This window comes from Citrus clementina, unplaced genomic scaffold, assembly GCF_000493195.1.
Source record: "Citrus clementina cultivar Clemenules unplaced genomic scaffold, Citrus_clementina_v1.0 scaffold_2, whole genome shotgun sequence".
NCBI lineage: Eukaryota > Viridiplantae > Streptophyta > Magnoliopsida > Sapindales > Rutaceae > Citrus > Citrus x clementina.
In genome coordinates, this window is record NW_006262688.1 from 18,452,712 (window position 1) to 18,465,546 (window position 12,835).

Below are 12,835 nucleotides of genomic sequence, written 5' to 3' on the forward strand. Positions count from 1 at the left end.
AGGCTTGGGGTCATGGTCCCCGCCCCGAACCTGCCCTATTTTGATCACTACTTTGATCACTTGGGGGGTCCAATGCAAGGAGCAAAAGTAGTAGAAAGGGTTTCCTTTGAAGAAGACCAGTTCTGCCAAAAATAATTGCGTATCCTTCAAATGGCCGTGGTCCTATTTCGAAGTTTCGTGAGCTATTGTGTTTTAAAATTTATTTATTGAACCTTTCAGAAAAAAAAAAGAAAAGAAAAGAAAAAGTTCATTTATTGAAGCTAAATTGAATCGAGTGGGTCCAGTTAGGAATGGCAGTAAAATTCGGGTTCGGCTCGCATCCGCATCCGCAAGGATCCAGAAAATCCGGATCCGCATTTTTAAAAATGCGGATCTGGATTTGAAAAACTCAAATCTGCACGGATCCAGATGCGGATCTGGAAAATTGGATATACAGATATGTTTTTTTTTTTAAATCAAAAAGTATATTAACTTAAATAAAAAAAGCCTAATCCCTAATCGTTTCTACTTTCTATTAGTCTCGGTATCTACTCTCTCATTGCCTCTCTTCCTTCACTCAACTTTCCCACACACTCACCTCACCAGTAGCCCGCAGCCGTAAGCCTCGCTTTCGACTAGTGGCCGACTCGCTGTGATGCCGTCTTCCTCGCAGCTTGCGAAAGCCTCGCCTGATCTGTTGTTCAAGCTCGCCTCGCCTAATCTATCGTTGAAGCTCGCCTGATCTGTCGAAGCTCGCCTCGCCTGATCTGTCGTTGAAGCTTCACCGTCCAAGGCTTGCAGTGGTCATCGAAGGGTTGCTGTGACGCTACCATCCAAGCCTCACTATCCAAGAAATTAATTTATCGGTAATGATTTTGTTCCCTTATTTCAATTACTTTTCTAATTTTTCTATTAAATACATGCCTTTTTCATGGCTTTTAATTTTTCTATTAAATCACTTATTTTATTTATTCATATATTATTATATTTTTATATTTTTGTACTAACATAGCACTTAATAATTATTTTTTATCTTTTCATTGTTAGATCGTGAGCTGCTTAAATGATTTGTAGAATAAATTATGAATGCTGAAGGAGTGGAGGATCTTGACGATTGACGATATCGTGGCATGACGTTTTGGATTGGAAGCTTGGAAGCTTGGAGCCTGGGAATCTACATGGATTTGTAATGTTTTTTATTTGTGGAGTTTAATGGCTGTGTACTTGAATTTAGTTGTGTTTTTTATTTGTGGATTTTTGCACTTGACTTTAATTATTTTTTATGTTTGATTTATGTTGTGATATTTTTATTTTGTCGATTTATAATGATGTACGTTATTTATGTTAAATTGTTACTCGTGGATTTTTATTTGGGGATTTTAATGGTTGTGCATTTGAATTTAGTTATTTTTTTTATTTATGAATTTTAATAGTTATGCACTTAGAATTTAGTTATTTTTTATGTTTGATTTATGTTGTGATATTTTTATTTGTAGATTTATGTTGATGTTATATGTTATTTATGTTAGATTATAATTGAATTTTATTTGATGTTATTAATTAAATTTTGAATTTTTAAATTATATTTTTAATTATTTAAATTTAAATTTTGTGGATCTAGATATTTAAAATATCTGCCCGGATCCGGTGCGAATTTTACTCGTATCCGGATCTGTAAAAAAATTTACAGATCTGAATATGAAAATGACAATTCAGATCCAGATTTTGCCAACCCTAGGTCCAGCCCAATATGACGAGCATTTACATTTGATAATTTGAATAATATTAATTTTGTAATAAGAAAATAAAGAACACACACTCAATGCAATATAATTTTTTCTTATTGTAAAATTACTTTTTGAATAATATATATTTATTCTCACCTGAACACCCAGACAACATATTTTATCCACATCTCAAATACTGACCGTTGGATATAATATGGAGCTGAGATTCATTTGACATTGTTTTATTCTTTTCAAAAGCGAACACTTGCCCAATGCCCGTTTTAACAATTTAACTAATATTACTTTGCTATTAACAGAAGACAACTTCCCATTACGTCTTGTCTCTTTTAATTACCCGACTTCCGATTCTTATTTCTTGTGTTTGTTATCTTTTCTTTTTTGCAGGTGCTCTTAAAAATTAAATACAAGGTTTTAAAGCAAACCAAAAGTAGGTGACATATTGTCATTCCTAACATTATCACATTATTCATTAAAAAAGAATAATTATTTAAGTTGAAAAATAATCACTTTATGTTCTGTTTGGTATTGAGGTGTTGTACCTTTTAAACTATAACTGTTGTCGAAAAAAAGTTATAACTATAAAATAAAAATTAATAATATGTAGTAAATATAAATTTAAAATAATATTTTTGATAAAATTATTAACAATATAATAGATTTTCTATTATACAAGTGAAAAATTATATCAATATATTTTCCAAAATATAGCAATTAATATTTAATAAACACTTTAGTATTGTACTTTTTAAGATACAATTGCCTAACCTCAGTTTCAAACGCACCTTTACTATAACAAGAAAAGAACAATTGAGACAGGCGCAACAAGACTGCAAAGTTAGGTTAATTCATAGATTGAAAATAAAGCTCCTTATCAAATAGTATTATTTTAAGGACTCTACTACCTTGCAACATTTGCAAGATACTACCTATTTTGTTTTTTTTTTTGTAATTTCAATATTTGACCATTGGATTCAATGAAAAGATAGTTTCAAAGGTAGATATTTGTCTATTTGAATATTAACATTATACTCCTTGATGTTTAACAAAAACTCAAAAAAGTTAACGAGTTAAAACTTTTAGTACATAAGTCTGAATTTTTCCAAATTTATGCTGTTTAATTAGTAGTGATTCTTAAAAAATAAATTTTATTTTAATATTATATATTTTATTTAAAAGAATTAATTTTGAATATCATTTATTTTATTAAAAATAAATATTATTTAATATTATTTATTCTCATTTTATTTTAATTTATTTAGTGATAGGCTTGTTATTATATTTAATCTTTCAAAAAACTAAAAAAATTTAAATAAAATAAAATAATCAGTAGTGAGCATTAAAAAAATTAATATAAGAATTTTTTATTTTTGGTTTATTTAATGTTATTTGGTTATCGACTTATTATTATATTTTTCTTTAAAAAACTTAAATAATATAAATAAAATAAAATAATTAGTAGTGAGTCTTAAAAAAATAAATATAATTTTTAATTAATATTATTTATTTTATTTAAAAGCATAAAATTTTAATATTATTTATTTTATTAAAAATAAATATCGTTTAATATTATTTATTTGATTTGATTTAACATTATATAGTCATAGGCTTATTATTACACTTATTCTTTCATAAAACTAAATAATGTTAAATAAAATAAAATAATCAGTAATGAGTCTCAAAAAAATTAATATTATTTTTAATATTATTTATTTGATTTGATTTAATATTATTTAGTCAAACCTTATTATTATATTTATTTATTCAAAATTAGATAATATTAAATAAAATAGAATAAACAATAGTGAGTCCTAAAAAATAAATATTATTTTTAATATTATTTATTTTATTTGAAAGAATAAATTTTTAATATTGTTATAAAAAATATTATTTAATGTTTTATAGTCATAGGCTTATTATTATATTTATTCTTTTGGAAAGTTAAATAATATAAATGAAATAAAATTACATTTTAGAAGGTCATCAACCAAAGCACATAAACTTATTAACAAATGTAAATTAAAAAAGTAAATAATATTAAATGAAATAAAATTATATTTTAAAAGCCCTTCTAAATTATATTAAATAAAATAAAATTATATTTTAAAAGGTCACCAGCCAAAGCACATAACATTTTCAATAAACTGTAAATAAAAATGAAATTAAGAGGTTCAATGAAATTTAACATTACAAAAGATAAAAATTAGTGGTACTATGCAATTGGTGCAAGGTAAATGGATCGTTATTTTAAATAGTTATAATGGGCAAGTTCTTTTAATAATAAAATAATATTAGTTAAATTATTAAAATGGGCAAGCGTCCAGCTATCTATATTTGAAAAGATTAAAATAAAACCAAATGAATCTCAACCCATATTGCATCCAACGATTACTATTAAAAGTAAAAACTAAATGAACTGATCTTCCCCATCGATTTCTTCATCACTGCTTTTTCAAAATCTCAATATCCTCGTCATTTCATTCTTCCAATGACTTCAAATTTCTTCTCTTTTTACTCAATTCCAATTGACCCATTTGAGTTTTTAAAGATCGGAACCGAACCGTGGGGGTTAAAGATCGGTTCTTTTGCGGCTTTTAAGGCTTCCTTTTAATGTTTGGATCTGGATAGGAGGGGTTTCAACGATTGGGCCACACCGACGCTGTGTGATCGCTGATGAGTTGAGAGGTGGCGAAGGGGCCGATGAAGAGGGAAAGGGAGAGCCACAGGAGAAGGGATTGGAAGGGCTCGCTGCTTTCGAAGAAGAAGAAAGCGAAAGAAATGAGAAACGAAGAGACTGAAGGTGAATAAGCGAGAAAGTTTTGTGAGTTTTTTATGGATGTTGATGCCTGACTGGAGTCTAGAGATCCTTCTCCAGCACTTCTCTATAGTTGCCGGTGAAGAAAACTCTTTTCTAATTAGCTTTCGAATGTATTGAGCAAAGATCACCTGATTGATTTACTAAAATCAGATGGATCATGAACGCATTGTTTTTTATGCTCTTAATATTAATAAAATTACAAAGTTTGTGATAAACAAAAAAAAAAAAAAATTACGGCAACATCGTCAAGAAATGGTGACAAAATAGAAATCAGTGTGAATTTGTAATCATCTGCTTGTTTTACTTCTTTTTTCACCCTTCATTTAAGTTGTAGTTTTTGAAAAGTGGAAATCCCAAATGGTGATTTGTGAATATTAGTTCTTTTTTGCTTGAATCAAATGATGAAGAATCCAGTGAGGGAAAGATCAGTTTTCTGTTTAAAAGCAGCTTTACTTTTTATATTAAAAATTGTAAAAGTATGCATGTGGGCCCTATGTCGGAATCAATTTTTGAAATAAACATATAAGTTGCCGTTGGATTCGATCCAATGGCTACATATTGTCTGCCGGATTATAACCTACTGGATTGGAAAACTGCCCTCTGTGTGTGTGTGTGTGTATATATGTATGTATGTATGTATCTCTTAATGAGAAGCTAGAACAACATATCTGGCCTCAAAGACAGTCACTTATACATAGAATTAAGACAAAAATATAATCATCAGTATCGAGGCATTGTACAAGGAATGTATGGCAATGGAAGAAATTAGATTGCCTGACCAACAATACGAGCTCCCGAGCACGCACCCGATGATGAACAACTGCAGGAAATTGTCGATGGAAAAATGAGCTACACTGAAGATTGCTGAGCTTATGACAACTGCATTTCGCCAGCTCATGGTGGAAGCAAGAGATGTCAATAAAAACCCTCTGTAAACAGCTTCCTCCAGTAGGGGAGCGATGATGCAATTAACAAGGACGATAGCAGTTGCTGATATGTCGCTGCTAAGAAGGATCTCCCTCACTAGTGGATTATTCGCAGCCTAAAAGCATAATGAAAAAGGAAAATAAAGAAATCACTACCACCAGCTCTGAAACATTAGTTTTACGGAGTCAAGTTTTGAATAATCAACATATCCAACAGGAGAGTAAATATGAGTTGTATGCAACTAAAAGTTCTTCAGTGTTACATGATTAAAATAATTATTTGATGCAAATAATTAGAGTAAATAACAGAGTTGGTTACTTCCCAGGAAACATTTACTAAATTGAGAGTTCTCTTCTCACATGCATGCAATGTATAATTCATTCTGAATTCCATGGAAAATGTTATGAGTTGTTTCAGATGCCAAGCAAAAGATAAGCAATCACTCAGATTTCCAGTAAGACCCCTTTTTCAGTTATTTATAACTCAATAGATGGCTTAATTGCGTTATGTAGCCTTTTCAGTAACAACTTCTCTTTCGCCATGGACCGATATCAGAGCCAATGATGGGCAATTTACTCTCATCACAATCATGATTCAGTTTCACGGCGAAAAGATGGCGCAAGTGAACATTAATTTGGACTCCTAGCTAAAACAAAGGAGTTTCAAACTTCATATTTTGTACAAGAATATTAAAAGCACTAAAGAGGGAAAGAAAAAGAGAGAGAGCAAGAGTGAAGACACAGAGAGACAGTGAGAGAGAGAAGATAACTTCGTTAACAAACCTTAGCCCCAAATAGTCTGTCAGCAACAAGGGATGCAAGGAACACCAATGATGTAAGAACCGCAAAACCCAGTGCAGATGCCAGCAGCCAGTTCCTCTCTGCTGGTGACTTGATAGTTTTGAAGAAGTTCACAAGGTCGTATTCAGGCTTAATGGTCCTGCTTAGTAGAAATAGGGCTGCACTGAGTTCTAATACCTGGAACAAAAGCAGGGAAAGTGCCTGCACTGAAGAAATATCAACATCAGTGGAGCAGGTGCATAATTTTTTTATTGTTAACCTTACTAATCTGCAATAAAAATGATCTCTAACTTTTGCTTTGTTAATGGACCACTGGTACTTTCAAGCCTAAGTTGGCACACCACAAATCAAACAATGCATATAAAATATTTTTTATCCTAAAGAAATGCCAATGAAAATGACATCCATAAAGTAATGCATAGAGAAAGGACTCAGAGAGCTCAGTTTTAAGACTCAAATGATAACAAAGGAAGAAAAATAAAAAGAAATCATGAAGACCACGGAGTAAAAAAAGATTCCCAAAAACAAGATAAGGTTGAGTCCATGAAAACATCAATTGTTTACTCAATAAAACTCAGCAGCTACATTTGCAAAAATTCTGGGTTAGTACCCTTACATCCAGGCCGAAGCTACCCAAAACAGATCCCATTTATATAGTCTACTTGCGCCAAAGAAAAGAAAATGCATCAGAGATATAGGATACAATGGGAATCCCTCTAGCACAATGAGTGACAGGCTCTCTTCCTATTTTTCATCATTAAATATTAAATATAATAAAGTCCAAAAACTACACTCACTTGAGTCTGAAGATCAAGAACAGGTTGATGCAATGTATAGGCAACAATAGACAAGCCCCCATAACCTAAAGGAATGTGCAAATTGAACATATAGAAGATCATCGTGCTCCATACATTCTCGCTCTCCCATGGAATGTCTGATGCCAACACCGAAAAATCATCTTTAACCATAGAGAGCAAATCAGTTTTCTGCAATTTAAATAAAAGAAAAAGCACAAAAGAGGGAAAATAAATTTAAAAAACTACTTTTGACATAATCATGTGTCCTGTTTACACAAACTAATAAAATCCCAATTGTCCTTGTATGATAATAATCCATCAATGTTGGGAATTTTCTATAATTCTAAACCCTAACTTGCATTAACTTTAATCTCTAAGATTATAGAATATCGTGATTTTCACATCACCATAATTGAGAGAAGACATACCTTTATCCCCAGCAAGTTTTCTTAATCAAATTTCACAGCAAGAATTAAAGGTTAGCAAAATTGATCTCTCTCTCTTGACCCCTTTAGAGTGACTCATTCTCCGATGGAAAGAAAATTAACATGATATCTCTCTTATTCTCCACTTTCCTTATTCTCCAACTTCCTTTCAAAGTAGGCAATTAGTTTTCCCAATTAATCAATAGGATTTCAACCCATTATTTATTTTAAGATTTCTCTATAATACTGTATGAGTTGTTACAATATTAATAATGGAATTGTTATGGAATATTAGATTTAACTGTTTTAATCTCTACCATTTATTTAGTATAGTGGATAAAATTAATTAATAAAAGAATAACAGGTAACCTTTAAGCTGCAAGTAAATAGATTTTTTTAATTTTAATTAATCAATAAAAGAAAGTTTCTATTATGTTAGGATAAATATTTAAATAATTGATAAAAGAAATTTTCTATTATGTTAGGATAAATATTAGAGTCTTCACCCTTAATTTAATTTTAATGGATAAGTAATTATGTAATTAGTAGTTTGCAAGTTGTGGTATTTCTTCATCCTTTAAATTATTTTTTATCTAATAAATTCATAATTTTTTTTAAGTCACCAAAAAAATAAAAAATAAAATAATTTTTTAAAAATTATTATGTATTATCTATAACTTTACAATTTCACATTTTCTTATTTTACATTTAGTATTTTATATATATATGTATGTGTGTGTGTGTATGCATGTATGTATAGCATTAAAATAAATGTGATTAACACGTAATGTTATTTCAATAATATTTTACATAAAGTTATTTCATAATGCCTTATAATAATTTGTATTGTATGAATTTAATTATAGAACCATTAATACTTAAACAATAATGATCATAGAAGGCAGAGTAGTAAATTATTTGATCTATGATACTATATGAGTCACAACAAATATTTTATTCAATGACTGTAATTGAAAAATATATGTGTGTATATAACTACATGATGGCTTGGATATATACTTTTACAGTTAGATTATTTCAACTTAAATTTTTAACGGCAAATATAAATTATTAATTTCATGCAATTTAGTGGTAGATGATATAATATCATAAAAAGTTTTTTTTTAACTTTCGGTATCAACCATTAGATTGTGAGAGTAAAAATTTAAGTTAATATCCCAAACCATGTTTTTACAATGAAAATATAAAAATATTTAAAGAATGTTTTTCTTATTCTTCCCTATGTAAATATTATTGGAGGTAATATTTTATTTATTGCCACCATTAACTATCATAATAAGAGTAATGACTCTTAGTAACATAAAATTCTACAATTACAATAAAAGGATATCAATAAAATAATTGTCATGATTCATAAACTAAAACTAGTTACAAATATATGTTAGATTTAACTTTTATAATAAAGTGATATTTGAACATAAAATGAAAATACATATAATTGTGAAACTTAAATTTTATAAGGCTTCAATAATTTTCTACCATATAAGAATAGTAATTGCAACACAAACCATAATTTCATGGAATAGGTATACTAAATTGGTGTTAAAAATAATATATACCTTCCGATCCACAACAAAATGCTCCTTAATAGTATACTAAATAATGGGTTTTTTAATATCCGATATGAAATCTACTAAACATGACTGATCAAGTATTTTTTAAGTTACAAATAATCTCACCATGAGTTTATTGATGTAATTTACGACATTCACTTAAATATATGTACTTAGTCATGTCGTTTATTGGTGTTACACCATATATAGATTTTATAATTACAACTTATTTATTTGATTTGTCTTAGATAAACTACTAAATATTATATCTTACACTTAATAGATTTTGAAACATTTATGTTAATATTATATCTTACACTTAATAGATTTTGAAACATTTATGTTAAAAATAAAAAAATGATCACATTACAAATTTAAAGAAGGAATGAAAATAACTTTTAAATAAAACATACTATTTTATAAAAATTCTCTACTCCCTTCAATTCTTAACAAACCACTTATAATTATTTTTAAATTTTTTAAATTTTTTAAATACAAATATTGTGTACTATTAATTAAGTCTAGTGATACATAATTAAAATATTATTGATGCTGTAAATAAATTACAATATTATAGAGAGACCCTTTATTTTATTATTTAAACCTCAATTATAACCCATTCAATAATGTAGCATGTGGTCATTAATAAAATACGCCAACAATATCAAGCTGATAATGCAAATTAAACCACTATACATTTTGTATAAAAGTTAAAAATTATATATTTTTCATTTCTACTGTTGAGTTTATTAAAAAAAAAGCAAAAACCCTTCATTGCCACAATTTGATATAAAACGCATATAACTGAACTAAACAAATTAAACCCGCTAAGCATTCGATCAGTATGCTACATTTACAAAACTAATTATCAAAAATTCAAACTTGGACCAGTTTGAAAAATCGTTGCTGCTCAGTTCAATCAACATACAAAGACAGAAATAAAATTTGGACTTCATTTAAGAGAACATACCTTGACTGGTTTTTCTGTAATGTTATTTCTGGGTAAATGACACTTGGGAGAAGCTTTAAAGCTAAAACTGGAGTTGAATATGGAGGAACACAGAGCATTCTTCCGAGATAGCAATGGAAGAGATAGTGGTTCGAAGAAATTGCCGTCAAATTTAGTGGATAGAGGATGTAATGGGCTAACGGTTAGCGAACGCGATCGATTCATCTTCGCCGTGCCCTCTTTTCGCCTTTAAGTTTGTTAAGGGGCCGTCTGTTGTACAACGCTATATCTCGTACAGCCGCTTGTTCTTATTCGTTTATATTGCGGATGTAACCGGCCACCGAAATCAACTGTAAACAAGGCTATTGCTAAAGGTGATTATTGCTACCCTCAATTTAAGTAAATGTCAAAAGAATCAATTCGAACTAGAACAGTACCAAAAGAACCCCTCAATTTAACTTGAAAATATACATTATTTTTAAGAATATGAAACTATATGTAAAATAAACAGGACTTCTATCCTAACGAGAATAATATTAAATATAGTTAATAAATAAAATTGATCATAAATTAACTAAATTATCTTTTATATTACATTATAATTTTATCCATTTTTTAATAGTACCATGCACTCTAAATATTAGACCTATATTATTTGTATACTAGACAAATATAAAGAATCTAATGTTTGATATTTTTAAATAATATTCATGAAAAATTTATTATGCAAATTAATTCTTACAAACTTTTGTGAAATTAATTACTATATTTATCCTTTTATGCAGTATTATTTCTACAGTTACATTTATTCATTATTTTCAAGTCATAATAATTTCTATAAATACTTATAATAGACATTTATGTTTGTAATATACATATTTGATCTATTACTGTTAGTGGTATCATGATTAATGATATTATAACCTTAAACTTTATTTTTACATCTTTAATAACCATAATTGTTAGCAATATTTATTTGATTAAACTGAACTCAATTATAATACTTATTATAAATATTAAACATTTTATTATCGGAATGTATATATGCTCTATTTGTGACATTATTTTTTAATAATAGTAATAAAGGTAGGATGTGGGAGAGCTAAATATATTTTTTGACTAATATCTGCTACAGGAGTTCAACTTGGTTACTTAGTTAAACAAATAGTCTAGAAGCCACTCGGATGCCTCATTGGTGTTGAGTAATATTACTACTTATAATTCCAATTTTTATTCTTGTTATTTTGTAAATGATGAGGGAAACGAGAAGAAACGCACATTTAGTTTGGCGAAATGATCCCAAACACCATCCTCTATTTTCATAAATGATCATGTATATCTCTTTTGGACAATTATATCACTTTATTATAGTGACCTAGGTTATTTCATCCATGTATAATTTTTCAAAAATATATGAGTGACACATGTAATTTTTCTTTTTTAAATTAGGTTTTGAATGTTAGGATCCTAGGTCATTGAAAAAATGCTTGTGATAATATCAAATTAATTTATAATAATATAAGTAAATTTAAATGGATATGAATTATTTTTCAATTAGGCCAGCGAAATTAGTGCCTAAATAAAAATTTTTTAAAATCTTATTTTTATTTTTAATCTATTTAAAATTAAAGATTTTTTTAATTTTTTATTCAAAAGTACAAAGTTGTCAATTTTATTTTCACGCTCTAACAATTGCTCAGCCCTCACTCAGTCACTCTCATTCTCTTAAATCCTTATTGACCACCAGTTGAGTAGTTGTCACCATTCTAAGCATAACTGTCAAGTCATCTGACGCTCACACACATTAAACCTTCACTAGCCAAGCAATAACTGTCTCTCTCTATTCCAACGCTGCTAGGTTATTTATGCAAAAATTGAGCTGTCTACTACTTGAGAGTTTTATATTCACTCTTTTTTTTCTTCAACGGCATGTAATATATATAGTTTTATCTATTCAACAACTATGCATATGAAATTTCATTTTATTTTATTTGTAATATATATATATCCAATCTAGGATCCTGGACTTTATTAAAGTTTGAAAAAGCTATTAAACAACACGATTCAATGGCTTTTCCTGTCGTTACACTATTAAACCACACAATTTAATAGCTTTTCCAAACTTTAACAAGTCCAAGGTCCAATACTTTAACAAATCCAAGGTCCTATATTGGAACACACACACATATATCTATTGTAAATTGAAATCTCAAATATTTTCTATTTGATCAAATGTCTATATCAGATCTTATATTTCTATTTTACAGTGGTTCAAAATTGAATTTGTTGTGCAAAATGTTAGAATTATATGTCTTGCTTTGTTAATTTCATTTGTATTAAGTCCAATAATTTTATGACTATTAGTATGTAATTTCCTTGCATAGGAGGCATGTGTTTTAGCAGGTAAGAGGATATTTGGTGTATTGATTGTTTGAGGAAGAAATGGAAGACTAATAGAAGAATGCCACATTTGTCAATGAAACTTAGAAAAAGAAGAGTTACCAAGAGGAAATTAACTTGCACTTGGTATATCAAACATTCAAATAGAAAATGGCTTCCAGCATATCTACAGCAGAAAGACCAAAAAATTATCCAAACCAACAAGCACGTGAATAGTCATTATGATCAAAAGGAATGTTATTTCCTCAGTTGAAAATTGTTAAGTAATGGAGAATGTATATTTGTATAAGGTAAAATTGTCATTTTATGCTCCAAGTCTCAATAATATTTTCACTTTTATGTGGAAAACCTTAGAAGGAGCATAAAAGGTTATTTGGCATTGTTCACGTATATGGTATTATTCACATATATGATACTATTC

The 12,835-nt window shown here is 28.6% G+C and overlaps 1 protein-coding gene across 2 annotated transcripts; it reads right to left on the bottom strand.

The window, feature by feature from the left end:
* Window positions 1–5,033: 5,033 nt before the first annotated feature.
* LOC18052651 lies at window positions 5,034–10,316 on the bottom strand. Of its 2 annotated transcripts, XM_024191540.1 has the most exons (4): window positions 10,036–10,316; window positions 7,067–7,255; window positions 6,252–6,470; window positions 5,034–5,584 (listed from the first exon to the last, which is right to left on the bottom strand). In XM_024191540.1, the coding sequence occupies exons 1-4, from the start codon at window positions 10,237–10,239 to the stop codon at window positions 5,243–5,245; spliced, it is 954 nt and encodes a 317-aa protein (XP_024047308.1). In that variant the 5' UTR covers window positions 10,240–10,316; the 3' UTR covers window positions 5,034–5,242. The 2 variants fall into 2 exon arrangements, with proteins under 2 accessions (XP_024047308.1, XP_024047309.1); XM_024191541.1 differs by lacking the exon at window positions 7,067–7,255.
* Window positions 10,317–12,835: the final 2,519 nt, after the last annotated feature.

Coding starts and splice junctions, on each gene's coding strand:
- LOC18052651 (XM_024191540.1), bottom strand. CDS start 10,239: ATGAATCGATCGCGTTCGCTAACCGTTAGCCCATTACATCCTCTATCC. Junction 7,256..10,035: donor TTACAGAAAAACCAGTCAAG/GTATGTTCTCTT, acceptor TTTAAATTGCAG/AAAACTGATTTGCTCTCTAT. Junction 5,585..6,251: donor ACAGACTATTTGGGGCTAAG/GTTTGTTAACGA, acceptor TTATGCTTTTAG/GCTGCGAATAATCCACTAGT.